Raw genomic sequence first — 16,058 nt, 5'->3', positions numbered from 1 at the left:
GCCAACCACCAGTTTATCAGAGAACATGTGTAGGAAGGACTAATCTACTGTATCTTCTGTAGATAATCTACTGTTCCAGGCGTGGATTCCTGTATATCGGCGCAGACTCGGCGATCGTTTCGCTGAACACCTCTGCTCAGTCCGCCTAAACCTGCCTGGTCTCCTGGTTGCTAAACACTTTAACTCCCACTACCATTCCCAAACTTACACCCCAGCAGTATGAACATTGACCTCTCTAACTTCAAGTAAACCTTGCTTTTCCTCTCTCTCCATCCCCTCCACCCTTCCCAGTTCTCCGACCAGTCTTACTATCTCCGACTATATTTTATTTCTGTTTGCTTTGTTGTTACCTTCTCCCAACTAACAATATTCTATTCTACATTTTCCTTTGATCTCCATCAAACAGGACAGTTTTCACACCTAACACTTCCTTATCTATGTACCGCCCACTCCCCTGACATCAGTCTGAAGAAGGGCCTCGACCCGAAACGTCACCCATTCCTTCTCTCCGGAGATGCTGCCTGTTTTGCTGAGTTTCTCCAACATTTTATATTCATCAGAGAACTCCCCTGCCTGAGGCCATCCGTTGCCACCCTGATGTGACCTACTTTTTTTCTATTGCTTCCAGTTCCCCTCCTCTCTACAATCAGTCTGAAGAAGGGTCCCGACCCAAAACGTCACCTATCCATTTTCTCCAGAGATGCTGCCTGACCCGCTGAGTTACTCCAGCATTTTGTGTCTATCTTTGGTATAAACCAGGTTCCTTCCTACAGCAATGAAAACATTTTTTAATCACAATTTCAGGATTTGGGGTATGTCATTCAGGTCACAGACCAAGTCAAACCTCTTCACCCAGAGGGTAGTGAACCTGTGTAAATCTCAACCATAGAAGTCATTAAATATTCAGGGCGACCATAAATATATTTCTTAATGTTTAACAGATCATTGGGGTGGGGCAGCAGGAACTGAGTATCAAAGTGGGTAATCAGCCATGAACATATTGAACAGTAAAATAGGCTTAAAGAATCTACTCCTGATTCCATTTTTTTTTAATGTTAATGTATCTCTCTCTCTCTCTCTCTTTAAATCTTATAGAGCAAATCAAGTTGTAATAGCCCGTATTTAGGTTGTTTGCATTAGCCTTCTCATTCTCGGGAATGCATCCCAAGTGTTATTATTATATTACTTTATCAATTGTGTTATAGTCTTAAAGTAGTAAATGAAATTGATGAGCTGCATGTACAGTGCCCTCCATAATGTTTGGGACAAAGACCCATCATTTATTTATTTGCCTCTGTACTCCACAATTTGAGATTTGTAAAGAAAAAATCACATGTGGTTAAAGTGCACATTGTCAGATTTTAATAAAGGCCATTTTTATACATTTTCATCGTGTAGCATTACAGCTGTGTTTATACATAGTCCCCCCATTTCAGGACACCATAATGTTTGGGACACAGCAATGTCATGTAAATGAAAGTAGTAATGTTTAGTTTTTTGTTGCAGATCCTTTGCATGCATGACTGCTTGAAGTCTGTGATTCATGGACATCACCAGTTGCTGGGTGTCTTCTCTGATGATTCTCTGCCAGGTCATCTGCAGCCATCTACTGCAGCAATCTTTAGCTTATACTTGTTTTTGGGGCTAGTCCTCTCCAGTTTTCTCTTCAGCATATAAAAGGCATGCTCAATTGGGTTCAGATTGGCCCCTCAAGAATTTACATTTTTAAACTTTGAAAAACTCCTTTGTTGCTTTAGTAGTACGTTTGGGATCATTGTCTTGCTGTAGAATGAACCGCCGGCCAATGAATTTTGAGGCATTTGTTTGAACTTGAGCAGATAGGATGAGTCTGTACACTTCCGAATTCTTATGCTACTACCATCAGCAGTTGTATCATCAATGAAGATAAATGAGCCAGTACCTTCAGCAGCCATACATGCCCAGGCCATAACATTCCCACCACCGTGTTTCACAGATGAGGTGGTATGCTTTGGATCTTGGGCAGTTCCTTCTCTCCTCCATACTTTGCTCTTGCCATCACTCTGATCAGGATTCAGGATATCATTATTTGTCATCCAAAAAACAAATTTTTTCGACAAAATTTAGTCACCCACAGTCCAACAATAAGAGCAATAAAATAAGCAAATTACACAACCCCAACCAACACAAAAAAAGAAACATCCATCACAGTGAGTCTCCTCCAGTCCCCTCCTCACTGTGATGGAAGGCCAGAATGTCTTTTCTCTTCCCCTGCCATCTTCTCCTGCGGTCAGGCTGTTGTCGTTGCCACGTTCCAGGCCGCGTCGGACGGTGAAAGGTCCGCAGCGGGCCGACCCCAGCCCCGCGATCTGGTGCGGGCGAAGACGCTGCCGCTGTACGTCGGGGCGGTCGTGGCTCCCGACATTGAAGCCCCCGCCGAGCGGAGAAAAAACCCGCAGCCAATTTCAGGCCGCGCCGGACGGTGAAATGTCCGCGGCGGGCCGACCCAAGGCCCGCGATCCGGGGCGGTCGAACATGCTGCCGCTGCCGGAGCTCCCGATGTCGGCATCCACGCGGCCCGAGCCTAAGGCGAGTCGCAGCCGCTCCCGCAGCCTCCGAGGACGGCCGGCTCCGCTGATGGTGAGTCCGGTCCGCAGGCTCTACGAACCAGAGCCCTGGAGGCCGCCAGCTCCAGGGGTTTGGCCGATGGTAGGCTGCAGCAGGAACGGAGACCCGACCCAGAAAACAAAGGTCGGGTCTCCGTTCGGAAGGGACAAATTTACAATTTTACAGTTCCCCCCTCCCCCCACACACACACATAGTACACAACCACAAAAACACGACATCACATCTACAATTGAGACAAAAAAAAACAACAAAAACACAAAGACAAACGGACCGCAGGTAAGCCGCAGCTGCTAGGGCAGCGCCGCCATTTCTCCACTATGATATAAGTTAATATATCTCCACTAGATACAAGTTAATCTTCGTCTCATCTGTCCACAATACCTTTTTTTCAGAGCTGTGGTTGCTCTTATAAGTACTTCTTGGCAAACTGTAACCTGGCCATCGTATTTTCGGGGCTAACCAGTGGTTTGCATCTTGCGGTGTAGCCTCTTTATTTCTGTTCATGAAATCTTCTGCAGACGGTGGTCATTGACAGATTCACACCTGACTCCTGAGGAGTGTTTCTGATCTGTCGGACAGGTTTTTGAGGATTTTTCTTTATTATAGAGAGAATTCTTCTGTCATCAGCTGTGGAGGTCTTCCTTGGCCTGCCAGTCCCTTTGCGATTAGTAAGCTCACCAGTGCTCTTTCTTCTTAATGATGTTCCAAACTGTTGATTTTGGTAAGGCTAAGGTTTGGCTGATGTCTCTAACAGTTTTATTCTTGTAATAAATAAATAAATAAAGTCTCATAATGGCTTCTTTGACTTTCATTGGCGACAACTTTAGTCCTCATGTTGATAAACAGCGATAAAAATTTCCAAGGGTGATGGAAAGACTGGAGGAAAGACTAGGTGCTGAGAGCTCTCTTATAACTGCATTAAGAAGGCAATTAAACACATCTGAGCAATTACAAACACCCGTGAAGCCATGTGTCCCAAACATTATGATGCCCTGAAATGGGGGGACGATGCATAAACCCAGCTGCAATTTCTACATGGTGAAACCAAAATGTATAAAAATGGCCTTTATTAAAATCTGACAATGAGCACTTTGTGTTTTTTTCTATTACAAATCTCAAATTCTGGAGTACAGAGGCAAATAAATAAATGATGGGCCTTTGTCCCAAACATTATGGAGGGCCCTGTACATATGCCCACATAGGACCAACATACCCATGGCCATAACAAAGACCTGTTCAAAGTCGGGAAGGACTCGTAACCTAACAACCTTAGATACAAAGCAAGTTATTCAAGAAAGACAAAGAAAGGAAGAAAATAATGGTGCTTGTCAGTGTAGTTTAAAAGACTGGAATAGAGTGATGCATTTAAGTGAGAAAGACATAATCTCTATGGTTATATGTGACTGGACTACAAAAAGCACCGTTAGATCCTGCTTACCACTAAACAAAATGCTCACAATTTCAAGATCATTCTGAAATGCAAGGTAAATTCTATCTTCTCATTTCCACATCTTCACTATAATCTTCAATGGAAGTATCCAATGGATATCTTGTCACAGAGACTGACACTAATGTTTAACTGGCTCCATCACTTCTCTTCCATCCCTTGTCACCAGCTTGAATGTCTCCAAAGGTTACTCTCTGCCCTAGTCCAGACTTGCTTACCTAGTCAGACCAATATCATGTCCCTTGGACTCTATTTCCTTCATTCAATCAATGTTCCTCATGGCCCCTACATTAGCTGAGCTTGTTCATGGTTCTTTCACCTCAGACATTATCTTCCCTTTTTTAGTTTGGCATTATCACTTTGTCCTTAAAATAAATTGATTGCCCGGGCATTGTAAACAATTGCCCGTTTTTCCTTTTCCAGAAAATGTTGTTGTTTCCCAATTCACGGCACAATATGCTTGAATTTGTTATAAATATGCAAAGCTTTAGTTTAAACCATTCTGTTCAACATGTAGCAAACTGGGACTGCACTTGCCTGGTTTCAGTCTTTTGTAGAAACAAAGAACTGCAAATGCTGATTTAGAAATGAAAACACAAAGTGTTGGAGTAACTCAGTCAGGCAGCATCTCTAGGTGATGTAGATAGGTGACGTTTTGGATCAGGACTCTTCATCGGACTGATTATGTGTAGAAGGTGGGGGAGAAAGCTGGAAAAGAGGTGGGGCAGTACAAGGCCTGGCAGGTAATAGGGTGATGCAGGTGAGGAGGGCTTTTTGATAGCAGATGGTTGGACAAAGGCCAGACATAAAAAGACTAGGTGTGAGACAAAAGGATTAAAGAGTTGTGAATTGTGAAGCTAGAGGAAGGAATATAGATGGAAGGGGAGGGGAGAAATAGGTGTAAATCCAGGTGCGACACAGGTCCCATTACGAAAATATCAGGAAAAACCCTTTAGGATGGTAGTAATAGCTCAGTTAGGTCAACATTTCCTCAATTAAGATTCTGTGTTAGTGCAGTAACTCAATAAAACTATGCAGAGCCCAAGAAGAACTATTCAGGCACTGCTCACTGTGAGGCCCAATCTGTGCAGTTAAATTTGGGTGTTACAATTTGATTAATATATGAAGGTGTTTTCAAATATGTGCTTTTCAAAAACAAATAATAATGCCTGTGACTCTAATAATGTATAAGTAATATTGTGTTTGCTGCAGACTGTACATTTACTATTAATTTAACATAACTGATGAAAAAAATCAACCTAAAATGTTAACTATTTCTCTATCTACTGGTTCTTCCTGACATGTTGAGTATTTCCAGCATTCACGTTTTTTTGGCTGCACAGTCATAGAGTACTACAGCACAGAAACAAGCCTAACTTGTCCATGTCAATCTAAATGCTTATTTACACAAATCCCATTTTCTTGTATTTGGTCTAGAGTCACCTCTCTTAATTTCCTAACATGGACGTGTCCAACTGCATTTTAAATGCATAGATTGTACTCGCCTTTACCAGCTTCTCTGGCGGCTTGTTCCATACTTACTCCCTCCCCCACCCCCTGTGTCAAAAACTTACCCCTCAGATCTCCTTTACATACTTCTCCTCTCACCGTAAACTTATGTCCTCTGGTTTTAGCCTGCTGCCCTTGGAAAAAGATTGTGATTATCTATGCTTCTCATATAATCTATTCGGTCACCCCTTGGCCTCTTGCGCTCCAGTGAGAACAATCTGAACCTATCTAATCTCTCCTTGTAACTAAAGTCTCCATTCCGGGCAACATCCTTGTGAATCTCTTCTGCACTATATCTAACTTTATAACATCCTTTATATAGTATGATAACCAGAAATGCACACAATATTTAAAATGTGGCCTAACCAATATCTTACAGAGTCAGGAAACAGGCTCTTTATCCCAACTTCCCCAGGCCAACCAACATGCCTCATCCACACTAGTCCCACCTATCTGCACTTGGCCCATAACCCTCTCAACCTATCCTATCCATGTCCCTGTCCAAATTCAAGTCCTGGCAACGTCCTCCCAAATGCTATCTGCTCGCTTTCCAGCTTGACAACATCTTTCCTATAACATGGTGGCCAAAAAAGAACACAATACTGTGGCCTCACCAATGTCTGAAAAAACTGTAACATGACTTCCCAACCTGTATACTCAATACTCTGACTGATGAAGACCAATGTGCCAAAAGCTTTTTTGACCACCCTACCTACCCACTTTCAAGCATCTGTGTACCTGTACTCCTAGATCCCTCTGTTCTGCCCTTGTTATTGAGGGCGTGCAGCGTAGGTTCACTAGGTTAATTCCCGGAATGGCGGGACTGTCGTATGTTGAAAGGCTGGAGCAATTAGGCTTGTATACACTGGAATTTAGAAGGATGAGGGGGGATCTTATTGAAACATATAAGATAATTAGGGGATTGGACACATTAGAGGCAGGAAACATGTTCCCAATGTTGGGGGAGTCCAGAACAAGGGGCCACAGTTTAAGAATAAGGGGTAGGCCATTTAGAACGGAGATGAGGAAGAACTTTTTCAGTCAGAGAGTGGTGAAGGTGTGGAATTCTCTGCCTCAGAAGACAGTGGAGGCCAGTTCGTTGGATGCTTTCAAGAGAGAGCTGGATAGAGCTCTTAAGGATAGCGGAGTGAGGGGGTATGGGGAGAAGGCAGGAACGGGGTACTGATTGAGAGTGATCAGCCATGATCGCATTGAATGGCGGTGCTGGCTCGAAGGGCTGAATGGCCTACTCCTGCACCTATTGTCTATTGTCTATTGTTAGTCTTCCCAAAATGCCACACCTTGCATTTCTCTGTGTTAAATTTCACAACCATTCCTCAGCCAACCTGGGCAATCAATCAAGATCCTGCTGCAATTTTTGACACCCATCTTCACTATCTAGAATACCACCCACTTTAGCATTATCTGCAAACTCGCTAATCATGTCTTGTAGGTTCTCATCCAAAGCATTGATACAGGTAACAAACAGCAATGGGCCCAGCACTGAACCCTGAGGAACACCACTAGTTACAGGCCTCCAGTCCGAAAAGCAACCTTTCACCATCACCCTCTGCTTCCTTCCATGAAGCCAATTTTCTATCCGGCTTTGTATCTTGTACAGCTGCAAATGATGTCCCCATCTTTGAACTCAATACCACTGATTATCAAGACAAGCTAAACACTTTCTTCACTACCCTATCCATTTGTGTCGCCATTTTGATGGGAGCTATGAACGCATTTCAAAGTACCTCTATACATTTAGTATATTAAAAATGTTACAAAGCAAGTATTTTTCTCATTTTTATCTTGTATTCATTTTTATGAATCCCAAATCCCAAATCATTGATATGTGAACATACCAGTAACAAGTAAAAAGGTAAGGGAAAGAATAAGGTAACAAAAGCCAATATATTTTATTTAATTTTGTAAATCTATCTTTAGAACTTATAATAAAAATAACTTAAGCAACTAACAGAATGATCACTAAAAAACAATACAAGCTTTCTCAATGCTCCCCCCACCCTCATTCTTTAATGATATACTAGCAGAATGAGCTTTATACATTTTTATTTATTCAGAAAAATATTTCTGGTCTTACCAATGAACGGGATAGATGCTAACGAGTCATCCTGTGGGCTTGAACTCGATGCCTTTCGCTGATCACCCATTCGCTTGATATTTACCTCACGGCGGGCATCATTAGGTAGCCAGCAGGTAGGATCGGTTACTGTATCAGGTGAATTTACAGCCAAAATATATGACTGGTGTCTTAGTGGTTGCGGTGTTAATCGACTTGCCGCAGGCTTTCCCCTCAAGACAACGGTTTCTTTTTTGTCCAAAAGTTCCTGTTCTTTGTGCGCAGAGGGATGTTTATTTTCTTCAAGGGAATTTTTAACACCCAATCTTACTTTCTCCTCTTGTTTACTTTCAAGTGTACCTTTTTCTGGTTCCTTGCTCTTTTGTCTAACTGCTGCATTTGCAACACCACAGGTAGCAGAGGCCTTTACGATCCTACTCGTTGCCACAAACGGCTGCACAGATGTTGGTGTAGAACATGACGCTGATCTCACTCCAACAACCACTTCTGCTGGATACTCAGGCACACTTTCAGCTCTTGCTCTTTGATCCAAGAGCTGTTCACATCGATTAGCACGATTTACCATTCTTTGGTCTTTTATTGCATCAATGCCAATACTTTGGGTAGGAGAGATGACTGGTGGTATTGCATAGGAAATGGAAGTGGCTAACAAGGAACTTGGCAGAGTAGTTTGAAATGACATTGGTGGATAAGACTTTTCTTGAGAAGGAATTTGAGCTTGCTGGCCTGTATTGGTAGACTGGTGGTCCTTTGAATGCTGAACAGATTTCATGTCTGAGGCAACCTTCCACCTTGAAGTGGCAGGACTAGAATGGGCTGCGTTTCGATTTTTAGGTCTTATCTTTATACTGTCGGCATTGGAAAGATTTGGTGAAAGATTATTGTTCTGTGACTGTGTTGCACTACCAATAGATATCCGAGATCCAGGCTGCCCTACTTGTCTAACAGGATGCCGGAATCCTTCTCGAGAAATAGGTCTATTACCAAGTTCATGAACTCCAGCAGTCCGGTCATAAGTTCGCTGCACCCTACCATCAGCAGGATCATCTGACCTTGAAGTTGCAATATCCACAGAGAGAATATCGGGCATCTCTGGCTGCTTTCCAATATAATCACATGATTGTGTCCTGTGGTCCTGTGGCCCAATTACTGGTGATATTAATGCATCTTGTGAAGCACTTCGTGGCCAATCTTTCATTAAAACAGACTCTCCTAATCTTTCTTGAGACACGCTACGATATCTCATTGATGTTGCTTGGGAAGATCGCTCATGTGAAGTGCTCCGACGTCGTGCTGGAGTTGTAATATGTGTTGGAGCTGTTTGTTGATACTCTGTTGAGTTTTGAACAGCTGCTCTTAAACTATCCAATCTTTCCTGTATTGTCCTACTGCCATACATGTGCAAACGCCTATTTTCAGTATACTCTTTGTATGTTTTATAATTGCGCCAGTCTATATTCTGGTGTGCGATTACAGTTGTTGGAGACGCCTGTTGATTTGTGATTGTTGAAGTTTCTGTACTTTGAGGTGTAGCCCTGCTAGAAGCAGTGTCCATACATGAACCATGGATTGTCTGTTTACCAGTGTTAGTGGTAGAGGTAGTTACTGTAGAATCTTTTGCCCTACCACTTGAAGCCTGCTGAACTGTCGTACTGGTCAACAGAGCTGAAGAAGAAGCGGTCCTTGCCCTCGATTTCCCAGTTGTGTGGTCAGTCGACCCATACCGTACTTCTTCTGTTCTATGAGCTGGACTTGAATGATTAATTCTACCAGATGCAAAATCATCAACCCTCTCTGAAGGCACAATAACAGTCTTTACTGTTTCATTGCAAACACAAACAGCAGTATTAGTTTTTGCAATATCTATTGGTGAAGTTGGTACTTGCACTTCAGTCCGAGATCCTTTATCGGGTGTAGCAATTGCCTGCGCTGGTCTATTAGTTTGTTGCCTCCCTCGAGAAGGTTCTGGTGGTGAAACTTCCATAGGCTGAGGCACAGATGAAGCAGTGTTAGTTAATCGAGGATAACACACAGGTGGTGGTTCAGGGATGTTCAGAGCATTGCCTGTGTATGGATCATTGCCTTTTAAATAAGCATCTTGAGAATAAGCCTGAAAAGAAAGATGTACTAAATTAAAAAATTAGAAAACAAGTCACATTCCTAATATTGTTACATGAAACTTTACTCTGAGAGCCCAAAAATTACTAATTAATAGATTTTACTGTTTTGGTTTCAGTGTAGTATAAATTCAGGAGCATGAAGCCAAGAAAAATATGACTAATCACCTCAGTTTCTCCATTATGGATTTCACATAAAGTGTTCAGTTTCTGAAAGAACAAGATTTGACACTGACAAGCACTTCCACAAACAGGCATGCGTTAGAAAGTGAAATACCCCAGGAACTCAAATCCAACCTACTTCCAACAATTTGTGTACTGCAGTGGATAGTGGGCATTCTTTTAGGATTCTGCAGTGGGTCAATGGGAGCATTTCCTCCTCAGGCCTCATGAAGATGCCTTTCACATCCTTTGAGCCATATTCACTAGTATCCCCACAACCAGATATCCACATTACCCCTTTTCCCTGCAATCACCACCTTCACCCAATAAGCTACACATCCGCTAACTCCCCTTCCCCCCCCCCCCCCCCCCCCCCCCCTCCCCAAATCTTTCTGGGATTTTCCATTAGAAAAGTTCAGTACAGGAACAGGTCTTTCAGATCACAAGATCTGTACAGAATATGTTGCCAAGATCTCATCTGTCTGCACATGATCTATATCCCTCCATACCCTGCATATTCATATAATATATAGTTGTACTCTCTAGACTTCGATAGTTCCACCCTGGGAAAAAAGTTCCATGTCTCTTATAAGTTCTATACTCTCTCATACTTCTATCAGGTCTCCCCTCAACCTCTGGGGTTCAGGAAAAAACAATCCAAATTTGTCAAACTTCCCCTTATAGTCAGCACCACCTATTCCAAATAGCATTCTGGTAAACCTTGTCTGGTTCCTCTCCAAAGCCTCTATATCCTCCTGTAATGGGGCAATAAGATCTGTATGCAATATTTCAAATGAGGCCAAACCACAGTCTTATCGATTTGCATCATGACTTTCTGTCTCTTATACTCAATGCTCCAATCAATGCCTGGGTGTATACCATACACCTTTCTACTGCTCGTGTTGTCACTTTCAGGGAGATATGTTCCTGGATCCCAAGAATATTCTGTACATCAGTGCTGTTAAGGGTCTTGCCATCAACCATAAACCTTCCCCTCTCATTCAACCTCCCAATCTACAATACCTCACACTTGCTCAGATTAAACTCCATCTGCAATTACTGGAAAATATGGCACCCACCTGCAGTTTCATGATTTAGGTATTATTTCCCTTCTGCCAGTTATCTTGCCAACCAGCTGTTTGCCAGGTAGGACATAAGACGTTTTAAACAATTAATCAATTCTGCTGTAAAGTTCAGTAAACCTTTTGCATCCCAGATTCTTTGCTTGTTTCAAACTGGTTGAAGTAGACACAGACAACATCAGCCACTTTCCTGCAATGATTCTGATTCCTTCAGTTGCTTAAGCAAAACTTAGTGATACAATTCATCAGTTATCCATGACAAATAATCAATCCAACGTCACACCAGGAATGATAAGATTCAGTTTTAGATTAGATTCTTACCAACGATCAAACAAACTTAAACTTTATTTGTTAGGAGTCACTCTCAACATGTTCTTGTGTGTTAAAGGAACCTTCCTATTATTTGGCTTGATACATATAATTCTACTTCACTTCATTTACTTTTACATCAATGGACATTAGTGAATCTCATTTTTCATACATTTTTGAAATGTCTCAAATTTCTCCAGAATTATACTATCTCTATAACTGGCTAAAAGGTGGAGAGGAACGCTAGCAATCCCTCATATTCTACTTGGATAGCTTACAACCAAATGGTATGAACACTGAATTCTCCAATTTTAGGCAACTAAGCAAACACCCACCTCCTCCTCTCCCCATTGCCTCCATAACTCCCCCTTTTCCACTACTCTTAGATGTGCACCCATTTCTCACACTATCCACTACTCCCTGCCCCTTTGTCCCATCCTCTTCCAACTGTATCCCTTCCGCTGACCTCAATTTCACAGCTCTTAGTGAGAGAAGCAGAGTCATGCAGCATAGAAACAGGCACTTCGCCCAACTTGCTCATGCCGACCAAGATACCTCATCGACGCTGGCCCAACCTCCCTGCGTTTGACCAATATCCCTCTAAACCTTTTCTGTTCATGTATCTGTCCAAATGTCTTTTAAATGTTATTTCAGTACCTGCCTCAACCACATCCTAGCTCGTTCCATATACCCATATATGCTGTGTGAAAAAAAATCATCCTCAGATTCCTATTAAATCTTTCTCCTCCCAACTTAAACCAGGTTCTTGATTTCCCTACTTTGGGTAAAAGTCTGTACATTCGCCCTATGTATTCCCCTCATGATCTATAGACGTTTATAAGAGCATCCCTCAGCCTCTTATGCTCCAAGAAATTAAGTCCAACCTCTCCCTACAGCTTAGGCCGTCAAGTCCTGGCAATACCTTTGTAAAACTTCTCTGAACTCTTTTCAGCTTAACAATATCCTTCCTTTAGCAGGGTGACCAAAATTGAACATGATACTCCAAATGGGACCTCACCGATGTCTTGTACAACTGTAACATAACATTCCAACTTCTATACTCAATACTCTGATTGATGAAGGTTAATATACTAACAGCCTTTTTGACCATGCTATCTACCTGTGATATCACTTGCAAGGAATTATGTACCAGTACTCCTGGATCCCTCTGCTCTACAACACTCCCCAGGCTCCTACCCTTTACTGTGAAGTTCCTTCCAATTACGCAATACTTTGTACATATCTGCATCAAACTCTGTCAACCATTTCTCCCACTCTTGTCCAACTGATCAAGATCCTGCTGTAATTATTGATAACCACTCTGCTATCAACAAAACAACCAACTTTAGTGTCACCTGGTAATGTATTAATGATACATTATAACGATTTGCATGAGAATGTAAATTCCATTATAGATGAGGCTCTCACTTGGGCCTCCTCTATATCCCGCAGCTCCGCTCTTGATCCCCCTCCCCCATTCGTAACAGGGATAGAGTCCCCCTTGTCCTCACCTTCCACCCCATCAGCCAGCCTATCCAACAAATTATCCTCCAACATTTCCGTCACCTCCAATGGGATCCCCTACTGGCCATATCTTCCCATCTCCTCCCCTTTCTGCTTTCCGCAGAGACCGTTCCCTCCGTAACTCCCTGGTCCACTCGTCCCTTCCTACCCAAACTACCCCCTCCCAAGGCACTTTCCCCTGCAACCACAGGAGATGCAACACCTGTCCCTTTACCTCTCCCCTCGACTCCATCCAAGGACCCAAACAGTCTTTCCAGATGAGGCACCTCCTCTAACCTCATCTATTGTATCCGCTGTTCCAGATGTCAACTTCTCTACATCGGCAAAACCAAACGCAGGCTCGGCGATCGTTTCACTCAACACCTTCGCTCAGTCCGCCTTAACCAACTTGATCTTCCGATGGCTGAGCACTTCAACTATTGTCTATTGTCTATATCTTATACCTCAGAATCCTCTCAGGTAACTTGCCAACCACAGATGTTAGGCTCACTGTTCTACAGTTTCCAGGCTTTTCCTTGCACCAATTCTTAAATCGGGGCACAATATTAGTCACCCTCCAGTCTTCCTGCACTTCACCCGGGTCTAATGGGTAGATTCATGTATCTCAGCCAGGCCACCTACAATTCCTTCTCTAACTTCCTGCAGTGTTTTTGGATATATCTGATCAGGCCCTGGAGATTTTTCTACCTTCATATGTCGAAGGGTGCCCAGCACTTCCTCGGCTGTAATACTGACTGTCCTCAAGACCTCTCCATTAACTGTTCCAAGATACCAGTCTTCGCATCTTTCTCCACAGTAAAAACAGAGATACTCAATGAGGACCTTGCCCGTTTCTTGCGGCTCTACAAAGCTGACCAGTTTGGTTTCTGAGGGGCCCTAATTTCTCAATAGTTACCCTCTTTCCCTTAATGTACATAAAATCTTTTAGAATTTTATAGTCATAGAACGTGAAAACAGGCCCTTCGGCCCAACCTGCCCACACCGACCAACATGTCCCAGCTACACTCATCCCACCTGCTTGCGTTTGGCCCGTATCCCTCCGACCTGTCCTATCCATGTACCTACCCAACTGTTTCTTAAACGTTCCCTGCCTCAACTACCTCCTCTGGCAGCTCGTTCCATACACCCACCACTCTTTGTGTGAAAAAGTTACCCCTCAGATTCCTATTAAATTCCCCCTAGTCACAACAGAGACAGAGTCCCCCTAGTCCTTACCTTCCACCCCATCAGCCGTCACATACAACACCTAATCCTCTGAAATCTCCGTCACCTCCAATGGGATTCCGCCACTAGCCACATTTTTCCATCTCCACCCGTTTCCACCTTCCGCAGAGACCATTCCCTCCGCAACTCCCTGGTTAACTCATCCCTTCCCACCCAAACCACCCCCTCCCCAGGTACCTTCTCCTGCAACCGCAGAAGATAGAACACGTGTCGCTATTCCTCCTTCCTCGACTCTGTCCAGCGACCCCGGCAGTCCTTTCAGGTTAGGCTGAGGTTCACTTGCACCTGCTCCAACCTCATCAACTGTATCCGTTGTTCAAGATGTAGACTTTCATACGTCGGGGATACTAAATGCAGACTGGGCGATAGTTTCGCGGAAGACCGTCGCTCAGCCCGCCTGAACCTGGACACTATCATTCTCTGTCCCATTCCTACACAGACCTTTCTGTCCTAGGTCTCCTCCATTGGCGGAGTGAGGCTAAATGCAAATTGGAGGAACAGCATCTCATATTTCGCTTGGGCAGCTTACACCCAGTGGTATATTGATTTCTCTCACATCAGGTAGCCCTGGCATACCCTCTTTCTCTATCCCTCCCCCACCCAATTCGCACTAGCTTCTCGTTTTCACCCTACAAACAGCTAACAATAGCCTGTTTCCTTTATCATCGTTACTTTATTGCATATCTTTCATTGATTGTTCTTTATCTCTGCACATCACTGTCGATATCACTCGTTTCCCTTATCCCTAGACAGTCTGAAGAAGGGTCTCGACCCAAAATGTCATCCATTTCGTCTCTCCATAGATGCTGCCTGTCCCACTGACTTACTCCAGCTTTTTGTGTTTACCTTAAACTTACGTCCTCTGGTCCTCGATTCCCCTACTCTGGGCAAGAGACTCTGCATCCGCCCAATCTATTCCTCTCATGACTTTATACACCTCTATAAGATCATCCTTCATTCTCCTGCGCTCCAAGGAATTGAGTCCCAGCCAACTCAACCTCGCCCTTGAAACATATCCTCCAGTCCTGGCGACATCCTCGTAAATCTTCTATGTACCCTTTCCAGCTTGACAATATTTTTGCTATAACATGGTGCCCAGAACTGAACACAATACTGAACAATTGTCCTTAACATTATCTGTCAGAGCTATCTCCTGCCCCATTTTTACCCTTCTGATTTCCTTCTCAAGTATGCAAGTATGCTCTTCTCTTCTTGTAACACAGCCCTTTGTCTTCTTTTCATTTCTAGCATTTGTCCACCCACCTGCCAATCAAACCCCCCTCACCTATCAATCTCTCACTTGCCTGATTTTGTCCCGCCCCACCCTCCCTTCCAACTGTCTCCCCCGCCACAATCATTTGGATAACCATAAAAGGATTGGTCCAAGTCAGCATGGATTTATGAAGGGGAAATCCTGCTTGATTAATCTTCTGGAATTTTTTGAGGATGTGACAAGTAAAATGGATGAAGGAGAGCCAGTAGATGTAGTGTATCTAGACTTTCAGAAAGTCTTTGATAACGTCCCACACGGGAGCAAAATTAGAGCACATGGTATTGGGGGTAGGGGTATTGACATAGATAGAGAATTGGTTGGTAGACAGGAAGCAAAGAGTAGGAATAAATGCGTCCTTTTGAGAATGGCAGGCAGTGGCGAGTGGAGTGCCGCAAGGCTCGGTGCTGGGGCCGCAACTATTTACAATATATATTAATGATTTGGATGTATCACAAAATGCTGGAGTAACTCAGCAGGTCAGGCAGCATCTCTGGAGAGAAGGAATGATTTGGATGGAATTAGAAGTAACACTAGCAAGTTTGCAGATGACACAACACTGGGTGGCACAGTGAACTGCGAAGAGGATGTTAGGAGGTTGCAAGGTGACTTGGACAGATTGAGTGAGTGGGCAGATGCATGGCAGATGCAGTATAATGTAGATAAATGTGAGGTTATCCACTTTGGCGGCAAAAATAATGTGGCAGAT

At 43.4% G+C, this 16,058-nt stretch overlaps 1 protein-coding gene across 10 annotated transcripts in view; it reads right to left on the bottom strand.

The window, feature by feature from the left end:
• Positions 1 to 16,058, bottom strand: part of arhgap21a (Rho GTPase activating protein 21a) — a 139,198-nt gene that overhangs the window by 49,559 nt on the left and 73,581 nt on the right. For 9 of the 10 annotated variants that reach the window (XR_013548528.1, XR_013548532.1, XR_013548538.1 and 6 more), the window contains exons 8-9: positions 9,947 to 9,988; positions 7,662 to 9,771 (exon numbers count right to left, since the gene is read on the bottom strand). Coding sequence is in view for 7 of the 10 variants with exons in the window: in XM_078416180.1 (XP_078272306.1) it covers positions 7,662 to 9,771; positions 9,947 to 9,988 (2,152 nt within the window). In the remaining 3 variants the exon portion in view is untranslated. The remainder of the gene's footprint in view (positions 1 to 7,661; positions 9,772 to 9,946; positions 9,989 to 16,058) is intronic. The other variant, XM_078416203.1, reaches the window with a different exon arrangement.

This window comes from Rhinoraja longicauda, chromosome 2, assembly GCF_053455715.1.
Source record: "Rhinoraja longicauda isolate Sanriku21f chromosome 2, sRhiLon1.1, whole genome shotgun sequence".
Taxonomy (NCBI): domain Eukaryota; kingdom Metazoa; phylum Chordata; class Chondrichthyes; order Rajiformes; family Arhynchobatidae; genus Rhinoraja; species Rhinoraja longicauda.
The sequence above is the reverse complement of the archived record's forward strand: the minus strand, read 5'-3'. Positions and strand labels throughout refer to the sequence as shown.